The following is a 24494-nucleotide window of genomic DNA, read 5'->3' as shown; positions in this document are numbered from 1 at the left end:
TTCATACAATGTCTTGAACTGTTAGTTACAGAAGATTCAGCAAATACTCTGTCTTAGAGTATGTTCCACTAAATTAAAAAGAAGCAATTTCAGAACTGATAAAGGGAATACTTTTTCTCATACCACATAATTAGGACTCTCAGCCACAGGAAATTAAGACCAAGAATTTAGTATGATTTAGAAAGGGATTAGACATTATATGGATAACAAGAATATCCAGCATTTTTAAGAAAAATAACATTTTTGGAAGGGTGTTAAATCTCCTGCTTCAGGCTTTAAGTCAATATCTCAGTATTAGCGATCAGGATGGGAACTATGTGAGGAGGCAGATTAGCCCACACCTGCCATCGATGCAGGACAGAGGTAGGGGGGAAGAAGAGAGTGCTTTACACCAATACATGTGGTGCTGGCCACAATCAGAGACAGACTTCTGGACTAGCTGGACCTGGAGGCTGATCTGGGCGGGCAAGTCCTATGTTCCTGAATATTTTTATTGAAAGTGTTTTAAAGGGTAGCAGAATCTCACTTTAGTTTAAAGGCGTCTTCTGGCCTCTTTAGCTCCCTTCCCATCCCACAGATACATCAAAAATTGCATCTGACGAAGTGGGTATTCACCCACGAAAGCTCATGCTCCAATACGTCTGTTAGTCTATAAGGTGCCACAGGAATCTTTGTCGCTTTTATGAAAAATTAAAGCGCTTGTCCACACATCAGCCTAAAAAAAAAAAAATCCTTGAAATGTTCAATTCACAAGATGGAACATCATGTGACCTGAACAGGTGTTTTCACAACATTGATTTTGTTTAATGTATCTTTTGCTGCAAATTAGTTTTCTCTTGAGTGTCTTTTCCAGTCCCTGATCCTGGCTATATTTCTCTTGCTCTCTCATGCATGACTAGCAGTGAAATGGCAAATCAAAAAGTGGACAATTTGTTCATTCATGTCCAGACTACGATGTTTAAGTGCATGCCTTAAAAATCTATACGTTTGGAAGAGGGTGTACTGATGTATCCAATGAGGTATGACAGTCATATCTAACATACTAACAAACAGATATATAGATTTTTTTCTCTATTCAGTGATGCAAACTACAGTTACTTTAAGCTTGATTTTGAAATGTTGCCCATAATTTTTGATACCTCTACTTTGTCCAATGCTGGGCATGCAAAATGCTTATTTACAGAGATGTTGAGCTTTTATGAAAAATTAGTGTAGCAAATTGGCAGCATGGGCTAGGCCATAAGAGTAGCTTTTGATCTTGGATATGCCATTGTAACTATGGAGGAACTTTGAGGAAGTCAACGGCATTGCTTAGTTACACTGATGTAAATACCACAACCTGTCTCATTGACTACATACTTTTTTTTTAATCAGGGGAGTGACCCAATCAGATTGATTGTATACCAAATTCTAGGCTGCGCAGTGTTCGTGTAGTCCCACTGAAATCAGCAGATCATCAGAGGTGTAACAGAGAGCAGAATGTAGCCTGTGATAGCTTTTTAAATTATGGTTAATGCAGTCACACCTGAGACTATTGCTAAATTGCCTGTAAGGCCAAATTATGGCTCTGGAGGGACAGGGGCGTACAAAGAGTTTGGGGAATGCAGTGCCAGCACTCAGGTGATATGACGGGACAATGTCTGCTGGATGCTCAGTGAGGCAGCAGGTTAGCAACGTATAGCTTCCTCCAGCACAGGCTGGCTTTGACTTCTGTGTGCTTTTGGGCAGGGCATACGTGATTCACAGGTTGGGCTGGCCAGAGCCAAGCCCCTTCCTAGTCCCTAGGTATATGCCCTCTAGGATATGCAATGCCATTTAGCACCGCTAGATAGCCACCCTTTCTACCAAAGCTTTGACAGATGGCTGCTCCTTAGTCTCTAACTTCCTGTCTTTTTCTGCAGTCAGCTGCAGGTGTAGGTATATAATTTCCAGCTCAGGGAAAGACAATATATCTGCTTTGTACATGTGTTTTCCTGGTTCTTATGTGGTAGATAAGAGGCTTTTCTATCATTCTTTGTCCATGGAGCTGACATGACCCTTTTGTTTTTCTGATGGTTGCTAGTGATTTTGTTTCCTGTCTTTGCCATATGTTTTCTGATTAAACACACCCCTGCTGTGTGTAACAACCAGATTTCCCCTTCTCCCTTTCAGAAGTTGCATTGTTTGTTTCACTAGTTTTGTATACAGTTGTTCCATCCAATATGTCAGTTGCAGTTACAGTGCCCCCCGCCTAGTTGATAATCATCTAGATGATTAATGTCACTGTCACAGGTGTTGTTGACTCACAATATTGTTATAGCAGCACATAGTGACAAGGTTTTACTGTCAACCACTTGAGTGCATCTCTCTAGGGCCCACATTGCTGTCCTGCTTCTGGCATGCTTGCGTGCATTTGCATTCAGCATTAAATGAGTGAGGAAACTGAGGATGAATTCTGCTACAGAGTTCCCTATACCTAGCATAACTGCCATCAGGATTAGGTGGTTGTTTCTAATTTAAGCATTGTAATTAGTAGTGCACTTGTCCACACATCAGCCTAAAAAAAAAAAAAAATCCTTGAAATGTTCAATTCACAAGATGGAACATCATGTGACCTGAACAGGTGTTTTCACAACATTGATTTTGTTTAATGTATCTTTTGCTGCAAATTAGTTTTCTCTTGAGTGTCTTTTCCAGTCCCTGATCCTGGCTATATTTCTCTTGCTCTCTCATGCATGACTAGCAGTGAAATGGCAATTCAAAAAGTGGACAATTTGTTCATTCATGTCCAGACTACCAGTGACTAAGATGTTTAAGTGCATGCCTTAAAATCTATACGTTTGGAAGAGGGTGTACTGATGTATCCAATGAGGTATGACAGTCATATCTAACATACTAACAAACAGATATATAGATTTTTTTCTCTATTCAGTGATGCAAACTACAGTTACTTTAAGCTTGATTTTGAAATGTTGCCCATAATTTTTGATACCTCTACTTTGTCCAATGCTGGGCATGCAAAATGCTTATTTACAGAGATGTTGAGCTCTCTCAAAACCAACAGCACTCAATAGGCAAGGTGGGTGCTAGCACCTCCTGAAAATCAGTACTCTAGGTATCAGGGCACCCAAAATTAGAAGCCCGTTTTGAAAATTTTTGATATACTTGATTGTACAGGTGAATACTTACACTGTTTATGATAACGATATGTACCACTAATTCATATAACTGGAAGTTTAATGTAATTTGTTCATGTTGTTTTTCTAATCCTGGTACACTAACTTTTACACCACTGTTATTGAAAACTAATACTATTTGGTACATATATTTATTACAAAAAATCCTACAGGCAGAAATTTAATTACATGACTGAAGTGACTATATTTTAAAAGGAATCCTTATTCTTGTGTAATTTTTCCATTGTGAATAGCGTAGCATAATTGTCTTCTCACAACTGTCCCATATAATTGCATGGTATTTTGAAACAGGTACTTTCATTTCCTGTTGACTTATATATGGACTTGTAGTTGTAACTGCAACTTTAAAGCCATAGACATTAGACTGCTTCTTCACTTTGATTGATGCTTATATTTAACCATTTCCTTAAGCTTTACTTATGTTGACTGGTAGCTGTATCCGAATGGAGGGAAGCTCACTGCAGCTACAGTAAATTTTACTATCAGCCCACTGTGCCTTTATATATAATCTTTGCCAGTTTATTATTAATAGTAGCTGCAAGCTTTCATGTCTCTTTAAAACTTCTACGGTAGAACCTCAGAGTTACGAATACCTTGGGAATGGAGGGTGTTCATAACTCTGAAATGTTCATAAGTCTGAACAACAATGATATGGTTGTTCTTTCACAAGTATACAGCTGAATATTGACCTAATACAGCTTTGAAAATTTACTATGCAGAAGAAAAATGCCACTTTCCTTTAATTTTTTAGTAGTTCTACATTTAACACAGTACTATAGTTGCCCTTTTTTGGGTCTTTGTTGTGTGACTGTGTACTTCTGGTTCCAAATGAGGTGTATGGTTGACTGGTCAGTTCGTAACTCTGAGGTTCTACTGTACATCAATCCAAGGCAGACTGTGCAAATTTATCATAGTACAGTAGTTCAAAAATGGTGAACATGATGATATAGACTGTAACACCCAGTGAGGTGTGCTTATTAGTGATATTATCATTTTCCAGCTACAACGTTCTGACTTCAGTATTTTCATCATTCCATGTTAATTAAGTCTCATAACCACAATTTAGTTTTTTTTTTACTCTGTGATAATTTTTCATTCTGTAGACATTCATCATATGCTTTCAGGATACAAAAGACATTTTAATATATAGTCAACTGTGTGAGGGAGTAGGGGAGCAAAAATCCAAATCACCTCAGTGGCACGCTATTGGCAGCTTCAGTGCGACTGCTACTGCAGACCTTGGTTCATGCATGTCTCCATTGTGAGTTTGAGTACAGCCCCCGTCTTCTTTAGGATACCACCAACTTTCCCTCATCCCCCAGTCTCCTGGGCAGAGCTGGTATGGAGCCAAGCTCCCTTTCACGCAGCAAGAGATTTTCTCCTTCACCCTTACTCCAAGGATGGCCATCTGTGGGGCAGGCCTACCGCACAGAGTATGTGTTGCAATCCCAATGTGGAGGAGGTGAATGTAGTAATTACACTGGCATACTTACTTCCTTTTGCAATGACAAATAGCATATTTATTGTTAAGTCCAGCTCTGTCTGCTGTACAAATAGGAGGCCTGTGTTTGAGCAGTGGTAGATCTCGAGTCCTGGTGTTCTATTTTAGCTGCACATACATGCAAACTAAAGCCACCTGGAAAGTTCCTTTCCTTGCTCATCAGTGGCTGCCACTGAATGCAGCTGATAATTTACATAGTACTTAAAAGTCAGTGGCATGTAGGTATGCTCTTTAGCCATTTGCCTGCAGCCTAGGAGCCCATCACTGGAATGTGCACCACAGTTTTACGCTGCATTAAATTTATTCATATTCTGAATAGATGCCTCCATGTCAGAACTGCCCTTGTGTTTAAGCCAAAAGCTGTTTCATCTCAATTTATACCAATCAGTATCTGCACCTCTTAAAAAACTGTCAGATTCTTTCGCACCTCAATACGTGAACATATTATTATATCCATAACGTGATGATACCTGTAATGAAGTTCTGAAGCTTCATTAGGAAAAACATGGTAGCTAACTATCTCAATTTGAAGCATTGTCCTTCAAAAAGCAATTACAAATCTAGACTATGGGTAGAATTTTGAAATGTGCCTTAGTTCCATTTCTAAAAAGCAGTAAGAAGTCTAAATCCCACTGATGATTTTCAGTCAGAATTCTGCACTCAAGTCTCTTTTGAAAATGAGATTAAGCGCCTACGTCACTTTGATGCTTTGGAAAATTTTACTCTATGCACAATTCCCAGAAATTGGGGGGAGAGGGGCAGGCTAAGATCCTCAAGAATAACTGTGTGGTGCATGGTTCAGCCTCTAGGGGGAGATGGAAGGTGGAGTGGGGTGGGCAGAGAGGACTAGAATCTGGCCCAGTAAGTTAATGTTCCTTTATGTACCTCAATGTCCCCACTCATGTTACACAGCATTCTGTTTGTTTTTAACTCCAATTAGTTTGGGCCTCAACCAGCACCCCTTACCGATGTCAGTGCATTTACTTGCATGAGTAAGTATTTAATGTAAGCAGGGGGTGCAGAACTGGGCCTTTTTTCTTTTAAAGTGAATGAGTTACATCTTCTGCTTTCATTTCTCTGAAAACACATTGTCTAACCTAGTGTTTCCCAAAGTGTGGTATGTGTACTCCTGGTGGTACATGAAAGGGTTTCAAGGGGTTCACCCAGGCCAGCAGCGGGCTGAATGGGGCTGGTGGCCGGGATCCTGGGTGGCAAGGGGCTGGCAATGGGCTGAGCGGGGCCGGGGGCAGGACCCCAGACCAGCAGCGGGCTGAGCTGCCAGCCGGGGGCCCCGTTCACCCAGGCCGGCAATGGGCTGAGCCAGGCCAGGACCCCAGATCAGGGGTTCCGTCCAACAACTCAGCCTGCTGCCAGTTGGGGGTCCTGTTCACCCAGGGACCCGGCTGGCAGCAGCATGCCAGTAAAAATCGGCTCGTGTGCTGATGCAAAGCACGTGTGCGCGTTACTGCAGCTCTGGCAATACACTTGCCTTTGTGGCATGTGCAGAAGTCATACTGACGGATAAAAGATAAAAGTGAATAACTACTCGTAGTAATGTAAAGATCGTAGCAAGGACATACTTGGTGTGTATTAATATACAAAATTTCTCCTTTTGTTTTTGTTAAGCCCATTTATAATGTATTGCTGGCTAAAAATGGGAAGTTTGAAATGTACAAAAGAAAATTATGAAGGAAATACAAATGTTAGTGATAATTATGCTGAAAAATGCAGTGATATGACTACATCAGACAATTGTGATAAACTTACAGGTGGTTCACATGGTTCAAAATTAGTGAACCATGTGAACCATCTGTAAGTTTATTGAATGTATCAGCTGCAAAGAAAATTTAAAAAGCCTGCAAATATGTTGAAGAATATCTTAAACTGGAATTTTCACGGACTGGCGATGAGGTGGAGCCTGTTCCACTATGTGTGATTTGTTACAAGACTCTCACAAATGAAAGTATGAAACCATCCAACCTAAAACGCCATTTCGATAGCAAACATAAAGAATACGAGAGAAAACCTGTAGAATTCTTCGAAAATAGGTGCAAAGATCTCCAAAAGTCCCAGAAAACAATTCATAATGTGACAGGAGGTGAAAATATGAAAGCTTTGGAAGCTCCATAGAGCGTGGCGTACTTAATTGCAAAGTCCAGAGCTGCTGAAGTGATTGGCGAGACATTAGTAAAACCTGCAGCCAAAGTAATGTGATGACTGGAGACCAGGCTAGCAAAGCTATAGATCGTGTCCCTCACTCAAACAACACTGTTCATCGTAGAATCACAGATATGGCCGAAAACGTAAAGCAGCAGTTATTGTCAAGAGTACAAAAGAGTCGCTACTATGCACTGTAAGCGGATGAATCCACTGAAGATGTGAATTTAGCTAATCTTTTGTTATTTGTCAGATATGAGATGAATAATGATGTCCACAATGATATTTTGTTCTGCCAACCTATGCCAACACATACAACTGGAGAAGCTATTTTTAAATTTATTGATGACTTTATTAAAAAGTGACTTGGATTGGGGTCGTTGTGTTGGAATAAGCATGGATGGCACCAGAGTCATGATTGGTTCAAAGAAAGGAGTTGTTGCACGTATTCAAGCTGTTGCGCCAGAAGCAAAATTGACTCATTGCATTCACAGGGAAGCACTCACCACCCATAAGATGCTGGCAGATCTAAAGTAAGTACCGGATGAAGCTGTGAAAATAATTTTATGAAAAGCCGCCTTCTGAACCCCCGGCTGTTTTCTCAGCTTTGTGATGAGATGGATAGTGATTACACACAAGTCCTATTTCACACTGAAGGGCTTTGGCTTTCATGTGCAAAAGTTCTGAATCGCCTGTTTGAGCTGCGAGAAGAACTGCAAGTTTTTTTAGATGAAAATCTTTAACCTCCGAGACCGTATACACGACAGGAAATGGCTGTGCAAACTAGCGTATATTGCAGATATATTTGCTCATTTAAATAATCTCAATCTATCCTGGCAAGGGAAACTCATATCCACATTCCAGACAAAGTAAGCTCCATGGTCGCAAAATTGAAACTGTGGCATAAATCTCTTAGTTGTCGTGAACTGGATTCCTTTCCATCTCTGCATGACTTAGTAATAAACTCAACTAACGAACTTGATAGTGATGTATTGCAAACCATGAAACAGCATTTGGAAAGCTTGCAGAAAGATCTTCGTAAGTATTTCCCTGAACCAGATAGCACCTTTAAATGGATAAGGAACGCTTTTATCATCAATGTTCAAACATTGCCAATTAGCCTCTCTGCTTCAGAAGAACAGCAGCTCTTGGAGTTGGCTTCAGATAGCTTCCTGAAAACAAAATTTGAGCAAAATACACTGACATCATTTTGGTTGGGGGTTAGCTCTGAATATCCAGCGTTATCAAACAAAGCTGTCAAGTATCTTCTGCCTTTTCCCACCTTGTATTTGTGCGAGATTGGATTCTCTGCGCTGGTTGGCATCAAAACAAAAAAATGAAATCGTCTTATTGATATGGAACCCCATCTTCGTCTTAAGATCACAAACAGTGAGCCAGATATTCCCACGATAGTGTCTGGTCAAAAGCAGTTCCATCCCTCGCACTGAAGAGTTTGGTTTGTACTGAACATTTTTCAGTACTGAAATAGTAAGTATTAAAACTACTGCTTTCTTCACTAGCCTATTTTAATTTCAGAATGATATTGTGACAAAGTTTCTCCTCTACCTTGGTGGGTCCTGTGCTTATTGGTGGATTTGTTCACCTCAGTGATCTTCCCCTCTTGTGGAACCCACATCTGGGTCAGCTCCTCCTGTGTCTGATCAGGAGTTGGGAGGTTTGGGGGGGAACCCGGGCCCGTCCTCTACTCTGAGTTCCAGCCCAGGGCCCTGTGGATTGCAGCTGTCTATAGTGCCTCCTGTAACAGCTGCATGACAGCTACAACTCCCTGGGCTACTTCCCCATGGCCTCCTCCAAACACCTTCTTTATCCTCACCACAGGACCTTCCTCCTGGTGTCTGATAACGCTTGTCCTCCTCAATCCTCCAGCAGTACACTCTCTCACTCTCAGCTCCTTGCCTTCTTGCTCCCAGCTCCTCACACACGCTCCTTCTCCTCTGGCTCCTCCCTGCCTGACTGGAGTGAGCTCCTTTTTAAACCCAGGTGCCCTGATTAGCCTGCCTTGATTGGCTGCAGGTGTTCTAATTAAAGTAGCTATCTCTACTGCCTTCTAGAAAGGTCTTAATTGGCTCCAGGTGCCTTGATTAACCTGGAGCAACTGTCATTTGGTTACCAGGGTACTAGGGATTTGTTTAGCCTGGGGCTAACATACCTGTTTCTCAGTACTTTACTGTAGCCATCTGGCCTTGCCCCATCACAGATATGAATTCACCATATATTCACTGTTGATTTGCTTCTATTATTTTAATTATTATTAGCACTATTTCTATATGTAACTATTATTTCTATTAAAAGTTTTGTTTCAACTGTATGTAATATAATTTTGTATTTACTTCTAATAAACATTTAATCCAGAATGAAACGAATTAGTAGGATGTTATAATTTCTTCACCGGAGAAGGGGTACGCCGGTAAGACAGATGTCTCAAAAGGGGTATGCAGGTGTTGTAAGTTTGGGAAACACTGCTCTAATCAATATCCATGCACATCACAGTTGCAAAATTTAGCTCTGGTCCTGTCTTCAGACTTCATGTTAATTTGTTTCAAAGACACTGACAACTACATTGCTTAATATGTAAACTTTCTGTTCGTAACTTGAAACAATGTAACTACAGTTGGTCAAATTACTCTTGCAGATCTGGCTCTTTTTTCTGTTTTGCAAATTATTCAGAATTAATTTTTTTAAATATATTAATTACTGGGAAGCACACAGTGGTTTGAGAATATCTAATCAAACACTTCTTGCCTTGTTCCATGACTGCACTGAGTTACAGTATTCAAAAATATATCAATGCAATTACCAATCCTCACTAGAATATCTGACCTAAATTGCAGTGCTATCTACAAAATCAATGCTTCAATCTATGGTATATACAAAATAATTCTGTTTTGCCTTTTAGCAGACAGTTTAAAAACAATGCATGCAATAAAAATAGCTTCTTAGTATTGATTGGTGGGTCTGTGCTAGAAGGGCGCACAGCTTCCTCTCACTCTCAGTTTCAATTATGGAGAATTTGCTGTGTTGGAGTCCTTTAGACTTAAACCTTTTCCTAATACTCCCTATCCACCTTAGTCCTCTTTAACACCCCTCAATCCACAGCCCTCCCTAAGTCTGCATGTGAACTCACTGACAATGCCTCTTATCCTTCTGGCTCATGAATATTGTACCTTCACCCTAGCTCAGATCCAAAGCCTACTTTGCTGATTCTGTTTTTGAAGTTGAGAAGAATCTAAACTGTTAATAGGCAGGGAGAGCAGAGCCTTATCAAGTTCATACCATCCTGTAGATAATGTGGGTTTCTTGATCAGCTAAAGCAAAGACTGCCATGGAGACAGATGACTGAGGGTGCTGTCACCTATTTTCAGTGTCTCGAGAGGCGCTGGCAGCATTTCCTTGTGGCCCACACTAATTTCACCTCTCTTTTCTGGGATTTTCTCAGGTGCAGTTTCACAGATAGGAAACCCTGTACCCAAGTCGTTTACACCAAGCTTCTGGTTTGTAATTGATAGTGGCAAAAATTCTTACCCAAATGGGGTGATTTTGGTTTAAATGAGCAGTGACTGTTCCTTAGGCTTAGGGTTACTTACCAGCATAGTACTATGGTACTGCACATATATAGAACAAAAGAATCCCTTGTGGGGCACTGGTAATAGGAAAGTCTCACCCCAAACCCTTGTAAGATGTTTCATTCAGGTGGTACTTTTACAGACCTTGTCACTGGAGCATCCCAAACATTTGGAAATATCATCAGCTGAGAACTGCCTCAGAATCTGGATTGTACAGTAGGTTCCTCACTTCATGATTTTTAAAAATCTACCAGTTACACACACATACATAATTTAAAAACAAAAAGACATGGCACAAACCAAATACCCATCAGTCCACTTACCCCAAATTCATTTAATAGCCTGAAAAAAGGAGGTGGCCTGGAACCAGCCCAAACAGTCAACAATACGTAGCTATTTCCTGTTATGACTAGCATAAAAATCTTTGTTGAGAACATAAATAGAATTAAGGCAGTTAATCCATTAAACTTTTGTCTCAGGAACAAAGAGTGGGGTTTTTTAGTTTTGGTTCTTTTTAATGTGTGTTACATATAGCAGCTTCTAGCTTGTGTATTTCCTAAGAAAATCATTAGTGACAGAGTCGAAGGCCAAACGGGAACACTGTGACCATGTAGAGCGACCTTATGTATAAAACAAGCTGTAGAACTTCCTAATACTAGGGCAAACATATTTGAGATATCACATGGCAATAATATGCAAATATTAAATATGCAATTAGGCAACACTTTAAAACAAATTAAAGAAGCTAATTCATTCCTAATCTTAATAGTTGCATCTAAACTGATAATCTAAGGCAGTGGGCTCCCACCTTTTTATGCACACGATCACTTTTTGAATTTAAGTACAACCCACTCTCACTTTCACTGGGCTGGGGCAGGGGGTTGGAGTGTGGGCTCTGGGATGGGGTCAGAGTGGGAGGGAGTTTGGGTGCAGGAGGGGGCTCCAGGCTGGGGCAGAGTGTTGGGGTGCAGGCTCTGGGAGGGGGCTCAGGGCTGGAGGTTGGGGTGCGACCTCCTGCTGGGAGGCACTTTCCTCATGTGGCTCCTGTTCAGCAGCGCAGCAGGGCTAAGGCAGGCTTCCTGCCTGCCCCGGCCCTACGCCACTCCCAGCAGTGGCCATCATGCCCCTGCAGCCCATGGTGCCACATGCTGCCCCTCTCTGCAGGTACTGTCCTCTGCAGCTCCCAGTGGCCGCAGTTCCCCATTCCTGACCAATGGGAGCTGTGGGGGGTGGTGCTTGTAGGCAGGAGCAGCATGCAGAGGGAGACCCCTGCCTCGCCACTTCCCTGGGGCCTCAGGGGTGTGCTGGCCCTTCTGGGAGTGGCGCATGGCCAGGGCAGGCAGGGAGCCTGCCTTAGCCCCACTGTGCCACCAGGCTTTTAGTGGCAGGAGATCGTAATCGACTGGCAGAAGCTTCAGGGTCGATCGCGATCAACCCGTTGATGACCTCTGATCTAAGGCATTACAAACAGCACTAATAGTAATATTAGTTCACAGCACTACTAGATTAAAAGCTGAAACAATAATGACTGATTTTAGTTTACCAGCCTCCTGATTTGTCAATTCTGAGTTATTTTCTCAGAGTTTGATCTGGTGTCCACAGAGGTGAATGGAAGACACCTGTTGATGTCAGTGGGGATTGATTAGGCTTTCAGCTATATTAAATAGTCTTTTCACTGAGCAAAAGTAATCTGTGGCTGTGTTGGGGGCAGGCAAGGAGGAAAAATTGTTCATAAATTCTGTCAGTGTTCGTTAACTCCTCTTAATGCTAATGAAAGTTATATGCTGCTGGCAACAAGAGGAGACCAGCTCTCCTTTTAAACTTCCTCTAGGATTTTTGGGAAGGGCTTATTTCACAAATTGAAACCAATCACACAATGCCATTGTAATTAATCTAATCTTAGATTATAGACCAGTTGATCAGAGAGTGAGCAAATGAGACCATTAACTGCTGATTTACCGCTGAGTTTATCAGGAGTAACTCCACTGAAGACAGGTACAGGACATTGGGATAATGTTGGAGTTAGAGGAGAAAACAATCAAGAGGTTTTTGGTTTGGGGGGGATGGGGAAATCCACATTTTGTAAGAATAGTGCAATTCTTTAAGCCCTCATTGATTCCATCAGCATGTAATTCAGCTCTTCTTGCCTCCCATTCTAGTGCTGACGAGCGATTTGATGCGACATTTCATACCAATGTTTTAGTCAATTCTTCAGGACACTGTGAATACCTGCCCCCAGGTAAGAAATAGATTGTTTTCATGTAATAGCTCTTGCCTACTCATATATGAAGTCATCTCATAGTTTGGGTATAAATGCTTTCATATAAATCCAGATAGTACCTGTTTGCTAGATTTAAAACTATATAAACTACATATATGTACCTATAATTATGCATGCATCATTTAAGAACACATTCTTGCATGGATACCACCATACAAAAATAAATTACCAATTGCAGTGATGTAAAGCCTCTGTCATATACTGGTTTAGCCCCATTTCCTATTATCAATTTATGGTTTCAGAAGTCTGGAATTATGAATAGAAATAAAAATGATATGACCTTTTAACATACAAAGAATATTTTTTCCTAAAGTTGAGGGAATAATTAAACATGAGTAATTTATTCCATGAATTTGGCCCCTCTGTTCATGAATTCTTTCTTATAGTAAGTAGTTTATTAATTTCTTGGATGGATTTGCTATTTGAAATGATGCACCAAACACTTTCTCGGAACAACTTTAGGTCTGCAGCTCATTCCTGAGAATACTTGTATTTCATATTTGAAATTTTGAAATACAGTTATCTGTGTTTGATTGGACCCCTGGTGGTGTTTCTGTTCCCTAGAGTATTATTCTTAGAATCAGGTTTCTTTTGTCTAGCTTAGGGTCATGTAGAGTGACCATCCCTGTAGTATCCAAGTGCTTCCCAGGTAAATTAAATCTACTGACGTCCTTAGTATGGTCCATGAAGTCTCCTACCCTTCTGCTCATAGGAAGTTCCAATGGGTGTTTATGGACTTGATCTTGCAAGGTGCTGAGTGATGGGTCCTTGATCTGTTATGCTTAACTTTGCCCACCATTTTATACAATAAACCCCGCAAATAACAAATACCGATTAGCCTTCTTGAAAGGAATGAGCCAATGTTATGTAAATCTTAAAAGACAGTAAATCATCTTACAGGGCCTCTCATTATATTTAGTAACAGAAATCCCAGCCCAGGGACATCATGAAGAGAATAGTAACACTAGGAAAAGGTATTAGAGAAGTGGCCTATGCAATTCAATGAAAGGAGGCTATATAGTCAATATATAGATTCTGCAAATCTATTACTATAGTAAGTTTGAATGCTCTTCCTTTTCACTTCTTGAGGTGTACCGTACGTGTATTAAGTGTGCTTTTATGGTATGTCTACACAGCAAAGAAAAACCTGCGGCTGGTCCAAGGCAGCTGATTCAGGCTTACATAGCTCAGACTATGGGGCTGTTTTCACTGCTGAGTATGCTTCTGGGCTTGGGCTGCAGTCCTGCGAGCCCAAGTTGGCTGACACAGGCCAACTGCGGGTTTTTCTTTGCTGTGTAGACATACTCTCAGAGTAAGTACTGGACAGCTGCAGTGTGTAACTGGGATCAGTTACAAAAACAGATGAAACAGTACATGAAGCAAGAATTTCTATTGATTTTTTTGGTACTTTTTAACCTCTACTGTAGGCATATTCAAGAGCTCATGCTACATAGATGTGCGCTGGTTTCCGTTTGATGTTCAGAAGTGTAATCTGAAGTTTGGATCCTGGACCTATGGTGGATGGTCCTTGGACTTACAAATGCAAGAAGCAGATATATCTGGATACATTTCAAATGGAGAGTGGGATCTAGTAGGTAAGCTCCTTGGACCTGATTTTCATTTACACTCATAGACTCATAGGTCAGAAGGGACCAATATGATCATCTAGTCTGACCTCCTGCACAAGGCAGGCCACAAAACCCTACCCATACACATTTATAACAACCCCTAACCCATGACTGAGTTATTGAAATCCTCAAAATTGTGATTTGAAGACCTCAAGCTGCAGAGAATCCACCAGCAAGCGACCCATGCCCCACGCTGCAGAGGAAGGCGAAAAACCTCCAGGGCCTCTGCCAATCCGCCCTGGAGGAAAATTCCTTCCCGACCCCAAATATGGCGATCAGCTAAACCCTGAGCATGTGGGCAAGACTCACCAGCCAGCACCCAAGAAAGAATTCTCTGCAGTAACTCAGTTCCCATCCCATCCAACATCCCCTCACAGACCATTGAGCAGACTTATCTGCCGATAATCCAAAATCAATTGCCCAAATTAAACTATCCCATCATAACATCCCCTCCATATACTTATCAAGCTTAGTCTTAAAGCCAGATAAGTCTTTTGCCCCCACTACTTCCCTCGGAAGGCCGTTCCAGAACTTCACTCCCCTAATGGTTAGAAACCTTCGTCTAATTTCAAGTCTAAACTTCCTAATATCCAGTTTGTACCCATTCGTCCTCGTGCCTACATTAGTACTAAACTTAAATAATTCCTCTCCCTCCCTAACGTTAATCCCCCTGATATATTTATATAGAGCAAGCATATCCCCCCGGAGCCTTCTTTTGGCCAGGCTAAACAAGCCAAGCTCTTTGAGTCTCCTTTCATAAGGCAGATTTTCCATTCCTCGGATCATCCTAGTAGCCCGTCTCTGAACCTGTTCCAGTTTGAATTCATCCTTCTTAAACATGGGACACCAGAACTGCACACAATATTCCAGGTGGGGTCTCACTCTGGAGACCCCACCTGGAATATTTTACACTCTGTACTTTGGGAATGTAAAGGGGCTTTATAGTGGATGGAAAGGTAGATCAGTATAAAAGGATTTTTGTGTAAATGATGATCAGGCCCCCTGTCTTTTTTTTCAGATAGTAAAAATGTACACAGCTCAGGTAGCAAGTACCTGTATAAACGCATGCTGATCCATCAGTCCATTTACCTAACAGATCCTTGGCAGACATATGAACCAGCATTCTTTGTAGATATCAGAAAACAGAAGCTATATGATAGGATCACCAAGCAGTGGATTGGGATACGCCATGAAGGTCTGAGACAGTGGCATTTGAAATGTGGTAGAAAAAATGATAACAGGTAAAGAACATATGGAGAAGGTGGAGGCATTGAGAGAACTCTGATCACTGCAAGTTCATTGGAAACCTTTTTGACTCAGAGAGGAGAATTGGAATTAAAGAGGAACATTTTACCTGCTGTGGGACTTCAGAGATGATACTTGGAGACTTTTGTCTAAATGTAATTTCTGCATTAACATAGGTTATATGCAGATTAGCTTCTGCTTTTCTCCCTGTTTTTTTTCTGTGCAGGAGTTCCTGGAAAGAGGAGTGAGAGTTTTTATGAATGTTGTAAAGAACCTTACCTAGATGTGACATTTACAGTGACTATGAGACGTAGGACTCTGTATTATGGACTCAATCTTCTCATTCCTTGCATGCTGATATCGGCACTTGCTCTATTAGTTTTTCTGCTTCCGGCTGACTCAGGAGAGAAGATCTCACTAGGTAAAGACATTACCAAGTATTTTAGAAGTTGGATCTATAAAAGGCTTCTGATTTCAGTGTAGCTAGACAGCCTCAGCATGCTCAGGGGAAAGTTTGTCTGTCTTGCTGCATTTCTATCTAATAAATGTATGTAGATGTTTTTAAAGCATATCTTATGGTGTGTCTTAGCAAAGATATGAAAGAAAAGGTCGTACTACTAGTTAAGGTAGAGCTAGGAGTTACATAAACAACAAAAACGCACCAGCAGCATTACAATGTTTAGCTATACAATTCTGTATTACAAATAGGGCTCCTGTTTGACACTTACATGCTGGAGGGGAAAAATAATTTCACTGAATAAAGGTTATGTTGTAAAGAACATGTATATTGGCATTTTAGTCTGGCATTATTTTCAGTTTATATTTCTCAGTAGTAAGTGATACATTAAGGATCCTTTGCATCCTTTTGGAAAAGTTGGGCTCCTTCCATTTAAATATTTTAGTGGTAAGGCTATCTTCTTTTAGTACATCTATGGCTAAATGTTGGATTGTGTGGGGTGAGTAAACTGGAATCTTTGTAATACATGATAGTTAAGGTATGACGTAACAAATGTATTCATTTCTATTTAATGAAAAGCGTTGTTCAAAAGACAGAATATAAACTGGGCATCTCTGCACAAATGCCGTTTTAATGTTTAGTGTATGTTTCTCTTGGATTTCAGAACAGCTTCCTTAGCCCTTGACTTCTGACTATCCTCTGTATTTTTAGGATGTGCTTTCCTGTCCTGCAGTCCCTTTCCAACTGACAGTGGTTCCCTCTGTGCAAATCTAGTCCTGAGATCCCATCAGGACAACAGCTGAGTCATATTCAGAGGGGCAGATCAGTGAGCAACAAAAATCAAAATCCACAAATCAGTATCAGAACTGCTTAGAGCAAGCAACTCTCAGAGATCAACAGCTAATTTCAGAGAGAACATCCGTGTCTCTCCCAGGGCAATTTCTGTTTTCTGGGATTAACTACTATACCTTTTAGCTTCATGTCTTCCAAACTTATTGATCAGCACATCACACGCTGTATTAAGTTATTGAAAGCGCAAAACAAAAGACTCCCTCGTGAACTTTTCAAAAGGGGTGATGGAACATAAAACAAGAAGTACTTTAATTTGTCATATTTTATCAGATCCCTTGGACAGTGATGCAAAGTGAACAGTGCTGTATTAGTATAGCAAGGTTTAACAAGGCCAAAAATAAATTATTAGATCCAGCTCCTACATGTGTACAAGTGCACAAAAATTGGGACCTAATCATGAAGGGTTTTGTATTAGATTTATTAAAAGCACAGATTTAGAAAAAATTAAACTAATTTGGCAAGATTTCTGTCCTCTAAAATGGGAATTTTTAAAGTAGTATCAAAAGAGAACAGGATTGAGTAAAATCAGTAAATCAGTGTAAAGATAGGATTGTGAGAATAAATTTCACACAGCATTTCTTCAAATCTGTTCTTTAGTGGATAGCAATTACTTATAAGCTGCTGTCCTAATTCTGTACTTCATATTATCTTTCAGGTATAACAGTTTTATTGTCTCTTACTGTCTTTATGCTACTTGTGGCAGAAATTATGCCAGCAACATCAGATTCTGTGCCGTTAATAGGTAACCTTAACTTATTCTCTCTCTCTCTCTTTTTTTTTAAACAGACAAGCTGGAATTAAATCACTTCAAGGCCAAAACCAAGGCACATTTAGAAAGTGTATGATTTGTGTGCTTACAGCAGTTGAATCAGAGATGTGTAGGTCTGATCCTGCATGGTGCACAGCAATGATTTCAGTGGGAACTGAGGCTGCTCAGCACTTCCTTCTCGGGCAGGGGTGGGCAAACTACAGCCCGTGGATCTGGCCCCTCAGGGCCATGGATTCAGCCCGCAGTGCCGCCGACACCACATCCCTGCGGCCCCAGGCGGGGGGGGGGGGGGGCAGAGGCCTCCATGCGTTGCCCTTGCCTTCAGGCAGTGCCCCCCCTGCAGCTCCTATTGGCTGAGAACAGGGAACTGTGGCCAATGGAAGCTTTGGGGGAGGTACCTGGAGGCGTGGCAAGGACAGTGCATGCAGAGCTCTCCGCACAGCCCCCACCCTGGGGCTGCAGCGCTTCCGGGAGTGGCACGGGGCCGGGGACAGGGGAGGCATGCAGGGAGCCCCAACCCCCAACACCCTGCTCTGAGCCCCCTGCCGCACCCTTCACCCCTCCTGCACTCCAACCCCCTGCCCTGACCCAATCCCTTGCCCTAAACCACTTCCTGCACACTACACCCTCTCCCACACCCCAACCCCCTGCCCCAGCCCTGCATACAATTTCCCCACCCAGATGTGGCCCTTGGCCCAAAAAGTTTGCTCACCCCTGTTCTGGGGGAATGTATATTGGGAGGAAGATAGGGAGCACACTATGGGGACAATGGGAATGGTTGTGGAACATGTGCTGGGATACAGTGTGGGAGGACAATGGCACAGTGGGGGTCACATAGGAACATTTGGGTGAGAAAACATTCACGTGGGCGTAGGAGACATTGCAGAGTGGGCAGGGTGCCCACAGGGGCTCACTGAAGTGTTTGGTCACTGCAGACCTCCCACCCACTCAAGCCTCATAGTAGTGCCCTCTCTTACTACCTTAGCATCCAGTGAAGTTTGTCATAAGCAGGGTCCTCTTGTGGGGGGTTGTCTCTGGTCTGCTGGAAGATCTGGAGCATAATAAAGAAAACAAATGGGATGTCGCTGGGGATAATGCCAAAGAATTTCCTTTGGAGTATGCAGTTGTTGCATCTTGGAACACAGTAAGTGAGGGCTCTATAAAACAGCAGATTGAAATATACTCTGGAAGGGGGAAAGAATTTTCCATTACAATTCTTCCACATGGCAATTGATATACAAGCAGAAAACCCCAACCGCTCTCTCTGATATTAACCAACTAACTAATAATGATAACAATAGTGAAAGGGGAGATTTTCAAAGGCACTAAAACAAGTCAGGTGCTTATGTTGTATTAAAAACTGGGTTAAAATTACACATTATCACTTTAAATATGTGTGGTGTTTCCTGATCCTGTTTGCAGGGTAGGGGGCTCTGTAAGGAAGAGTCTGATATGTGTCTTATGCTGTCTGTGGGCTAAGTTCTGCCTCTCTTAGGGAGCAGACTTTTGTCGCTCTCTGGTTTTGGTTCTTGGGTGTTAGGTTCTGGATGCTAAGAAATAAAGCAGTGTTATGTTGCAACTTTGCAGGAAGAATATTTAATTCTTTTATCTATTTTCCCTATGTGTATGCTGTGAACATAACAGTTGCCAACTCCCATTGAAAAATCAGTAAGAGATGAGAGCCTGACTATTCTTTCTGCTTTTGAAAAAATCTCTCCCAAATGCATTAAAAAGTAGCTTGTCTAGAATCAGATTTGTTTTCCATTTTAATTGTGTTCCTTCAGATTAGTACCTATTTATGTAGGTGTATGCATTCACACAATAATAGATGTATCAAGCACTGTATATCGCTATAATTTTACATATCTTGATTATGTGTTTATTTTTGCAGCTCAGTATTTTGCCAGCACCATGATTATTGTTGGCCTTTCTGTTGTTGTCACTGTTATTGTTCTGCAATATCACCATCATGACCCAGATGGGGGGAAAATGCCAAAGTGGGTAAGGTCTGATTCCAGTTCATTTACATCTACTTATTTACTATATACATTTTCAGATTAGAGATGTGTCCTAGTGGCAGGTGACCCATTATTTCTTGATGTCCTTCCCCCATGAAGCTTCATAGCTGAGCAAAAATGTCCACATACGTTTCCTGTTGTGGGCCTCTCATTTTTCAGTAAGAGGGAAACACTTGCAAGAACTAAGATAGTCATCTTGTTTCTATCTTAAGAATTTCCTGTGATACAACTAAAACACCTAGAACACAAAGTACTGTGTCCAGTAAGAACACATTAATTACAGCAGCTGCTATAAATTTAAGTATTGTTTACTTGTGAACAGGTGCAGCTGTGACCATCTTTTAGAGAGGTATGTTAAGGTGAAAAATTAGTATCTCTGTCATATTCCACTCTCCCCGAAGTATAATGCCATCTTCATGAACTAGTACCATGAATTATTGTTTTTATGTTAAGTACTATCATAGCATGGCTGAGAACTAGAATCTTGCATAGTAACTGAATATTGATGAGACAATGGTAAGGGTATGTCTAAACCCTAGAGCCCGAGGTCTAGCTCAAGCCCGAATGTCTACAACCCAATTTTACACACGCCAGTTAGCTGACACGGGTCAGCTGTGGGTGTTTAATTGCTGTGTGGACATACCATATGAGTCCTGCATAGATTGATATTGCAAAGGGTAAGGTGCATTCTCAATTCCCGTATATTTTACCTTGTATCGTGCAGCATCAGGTCAATAGTGAAGGTGGAAAGTACTCTCCTTAGATTTTAGGCAGGAACAAGTGATCACTACTTCATACAGTCCCATACCCACAGTCGCATGCCCTAGTGCTTTACAGACATTAAATATTCCCTGCCCCAAAGAGATTACATTATAGACAGTTAGGTGGTGGCATTGGAAGATTGAAAGAGAACTGGTTAAGTATCAGTCAATGTAGAAAGAGAACTGATTATATATAGACCAATGCAGCGTGAGTTAGAAAACCAAATCTTGATGACTGCATTTGCATAAATATTCCTACTGGAATCAGTTGGAATACTCATGTAAAATAAGCAAGACTTGGCACTGAAGACCCGATCAAAAGCCCATTTAAACTCAGTAGGAGTCAGTAGGCTTTTGGATCAGGCCTTGGGTTAATAAAGGTGGTCTGTTGTTTTAGTTGAATTACATTAGTGGGGGTGGGAAATATGAAGACAAGGGCATGTGAAATCTGTCTTTAGCAAAAACATTTACCCTCAAAATGTCATCAGGAGTATATCTACTCTACGTGGCATTCTAAAATGATAACAAATGGACTAAGTCCAATATAAATTACATTGCAAGAGTTACATGTGGTTTGAAACAATGAAATGACATTATGATTAGGAAAAAGAAACACTGGAATTACTTTTTGAAATCCTGATTGAGCTGAATTTTGGAAGCCTGAATTTGAACTGAAGCATTCTTTGACTCATCTGTCCTTTTTGTAGGGCTGCTAGAGAACAGCAATGCAAAAAACAATAAAATGAAACCTAGTGATTTGATTTGCAACTGGAATGAAACTAATCTTTTTTACCAAGGACATTTCTTTTCCATCTGTGCTCTGTGTATTTGCAGATCTGTTTTCTACAGTTTGTAATCAGCTGTCATAAAAGGGTTGAGTGTGAGTATAGTAAAAACACTGTAAAATATAGCAATCCAATCCAATTAGTATGGCATATTTTTAGCAACTGCCTCCAAAAACACTGAAGTATTAGACCGCAATTCTTTCACTCCTATTTCTGTTTGTAACACTTATTTTATTTATTACCTCAAGTATAAAGCAAAACTATTTCGAGTCTCGTTGAAAATAATTGTTTTCTAATAAAAGGAAAGTCCATAGTTTCAATTTATAAACAGCAAAGTTTGTCATGTCACTGCTCTGACATGAATGTGATAAAAAATCAACATTACTGAGATACCTGTCAGACCAGCCCACAGCAGTAATAATTTGACAGTTGTATGTGGCCATTTGCAGCACTGCTGGGAGTGGGACAGTGGACTCAATGGCTGAGAGTGACTAGAGGACAATGATGACATCACCACTAGGCTACCAGGCAAGATCAGCAAATAGAGAGCAGGGAGCACAGGGGTGCTGGAACAGTTTTTACAGAGGAAGTGCTGAGAGCCGTTTAGCCAAACTGTAATAAACCCTGTATATAATGGAAACCACTTCAAGCCAGGGCATGTGGCAGCCCCCACCGCACCTATGGGGAGCAGAGAGCACCAGGGCTCTACAATACAAATAGGTATTGATGACGATCAGTCTTTCTGGTTACAAAGATGTTTTACTTCTCACTCTTTTTCCAGACAAGAGTCATCCTTCTGAACTGGTGTGCCTGGTTCCTGAGGATGAAGAGACCAGGGGAGGATAAAGTACGCCCTGCCTGTCAGCATAAGCCACGTCGATGTAGCTTGTCAAGTGTGGATATGAACACTGTGGGTGGACAACAAGCCAGTAATGGGAATATGCTCTATATTGGGTTCCGGGGGCTGGAAGGAGTCCATTGCACTCCGACCACTGATTCTGGGGTAATTTGTGGGAGGATGACCTGCTCGCCAACAGAAGAAGAGACTCTCCTGCACAGTGGACACCCCTCTGAAGGTGACCCAGATTTAGCTAAGATCTTGGAGGAGGTCCGATATATTGCAAACCGATTCAGAGACCAGGACGAGGAGGAAGCCATTTGCAATGAATGGAAGTTTGCAGCCTCTGTGGTAGACCGTCTCTGCTTGATGGCTTTTTCTGTCTTCACAATCATTTGTACGATCGGCATTTTAATGTCCGCACCAAACTTTGTAGAGGCTGTGTCTAAAGATTTTGCTTAATTCTGCAAAATGTCTGTGATCCTCCAAGGTATGCTATGTAGCAAATAGATGAGTACATGGTCTTTTTTTTAAAAAAAAACATGCCTTATCATAAATATACTCTTACTCAGTGACCCATTTAAAAACAGTAAAATATCTGTAGGGCTCACTCCAGCCTCTGAGATGTTGAGGGACTTAACTCCCACTGAAATGTGTAAATAGGGCATTCAGTTTGTAGGGTTGAGTCCACAGTTCGTGAGCTATTGCTAAAGTATCTTATAGACCAATCTAAGGCCACTGGCATTAATGGAAAGATTCCCATTAACTGCAATGAGCTTTGGATCAGGCCCTTAGCCAATAAATGACACAAATGCTATAATGAGGGAACACTCTCACCAGCTTATGTTGGCAGAAGCAATTAGTTAATGTGGGGCACAAGCTGACACCTGATTTTCAGAAGGCGGGTACTCAGAAATACTGAAAATCAGGCCCCTGAAAAGTGTGTCAAGTTGGGCTCCTAAAAACTGAGACTGCCAAAATGGACACTACCAACTTTAATGGGAGCTGGTTCTGAAGCATAGATCCTAATTTTAACAGCACTAAAAGTATGGGCTGAATTTTTAAACCACACTTCAGTGGAGGAATTTAATTTTGGGGCTTATACCACTGCCTTCTCCAGCAAAGACATTCTTTGAACTGCTAAGTTTTGTTGCACCCATTTTGCTATATTGATGTCTGTCTTTTTTTTTTTTTTTTTTTTTTAAAGGAAAATGCAGAATTCAAGATCTTTACGTCTTCATTTGTTAAAGAGACACTTGGGTCTTTTTAGTGATTGCTTTCCAATGTGGGAAAAATAACTCTCTCTATACAAACTCAAAAATAAATGGCAAATCTAAAGCAAAATGAGTCATTTCAATGTTCAAAATTAATGTTTTGTCTGATGCATGCACCGTATTTTAGATGCAGCATTATCTTTCTGTTGACTTACCAATACATATTATGGAAAGAAAACTGCTTAGCTTTTTTGCTCAGTGCATTGGTTAAAGCTGAAAACTCTTCTTGCTGTGCATAAGCTGTAAATATTCACCAGGAAACTTTAAATAGGAATTCCTTTTTAGAAAATCATTCTATGGGCAAAGTTTTAAGTGCACAAATAAGTAATTAGGTGCCTAACATTTAAAATTTGTACCTTTAAAATCCCCGCCGTGGAATGTTAAACTTTTCAAGTGAATGTTGTGCTCAAGAAAAGTGCTGAGCTGACAGTGCTAGAGACTGAAGTCCTGTGTCTACAAAACAGGTGCTGAAAAGTATCCCTATTCTGTCCTGCCAATGTGCCTGAACTGTGATCTCAGAGGATGGGGCTCTCTTTATGCGGCAGAAGCTAGTTTAGTTCTGAGATTGCCAAGAAGGCTGCAAATTGATGCCAGTTGTGGTAGGTTTTTACTGAAGTGGATATTAGGCTGAGAATCCAAATAACTTCTTAGACAGCTGTAAGAGCAATAGGATAGGAGCCATTTTTGGTTATTACGGATTTTAGCTGGATTTGAATTACAGACATACAGTTGAAAGGCTTTGGTTGAGAGCTTCATCCCCACTTTGGTCACTTGCTGCCAAATAAAATCCCTTGAATGGTGAAAGAGGCCCCTAAAAAGTCCTCTGTATAGCTGGGGGAGTATTCTTCTGGCATAGGGGGCATGCTGGCAGTGGGAAGGGTGTTGAGCCACAATACACAGCACTGTGGAGATTCCTGACAGTTCTGTTTCCCATAGGGAAGTCCAGAGAGGTTGCTGTAATTTAGACAGGCCTGTGCATGTTGCTCCCGGGGGTTTGTGCAGACCAGGATCAGGACGCGCAAGGTGAGGCTTAAAGCTATGTTAGCTCCCCTCCCCTTGTGTTGTGCCTTGAAGTGCAGCACAGAATCCCACCTATAATATCTAGAGCTGAGCAAATAATTTGTACTGATTAGTTAATTTTGTCTCTCTGGTTTTGATTTGCCCCTGA

At 41.2% G+C, this 24494-nt stretch overlaps 1 protein-coding gene across 1 annotated transcript in view; it reads left to right on the top strand.

Moving 5' to 3' along the window:
- The window catches only part of CHRFAM7A (CHRNA7 (exons 5-10) and FAM7A (exons A-E) fusion), a 93706-nt gene extending 70470 nt beyond the window's left edge, over positions 1-23236 (top strand). Inside the window, exons 5-10 of the mRNA XM_032783625.2 lie at positions 12578-12657; positions 14127-14294; positions 15799-15993; positions 17537-17623; positions 19542-19651; positions 21996-23236. Coding sequence (XP_032639516.1) covers positions 12578-12657; positions 14127-14294; positions 15799-15993; positions 17537-17623; positions 19542-19651; positions 21996-22514 — 1159 coding nt within the window. The 3' untranslated portion in view covers positions 22515-23236. The remainder of the gene's footprint in view (positions 1-12577; positions 12658-14126; positions 14295-15798; positions 15994-17536; positions 17624-19541; positions 19652-21995) is intronic.
- Positions 23237-24494: the final 1258 nt, after the last annotated feature.

This window comes from Chelonoidis abingdonii, chromosome 9 (genome assembly GCF_003597395.2).
Source record: "Chelonoidis abingdonii isolate Lonesome George chromosome 9, CheloAbing_2.0, whole genome shotgun sequence".
Taxonomy (NCBI): Eukaryota; Metazoa; Chordata; order Testudines; family Testudinidae; genus Chelonoidis; species Chelonoidis abingdonii.
This window is presented reverse-complemented; position numbering and strand designations above follow the sequence as displayed.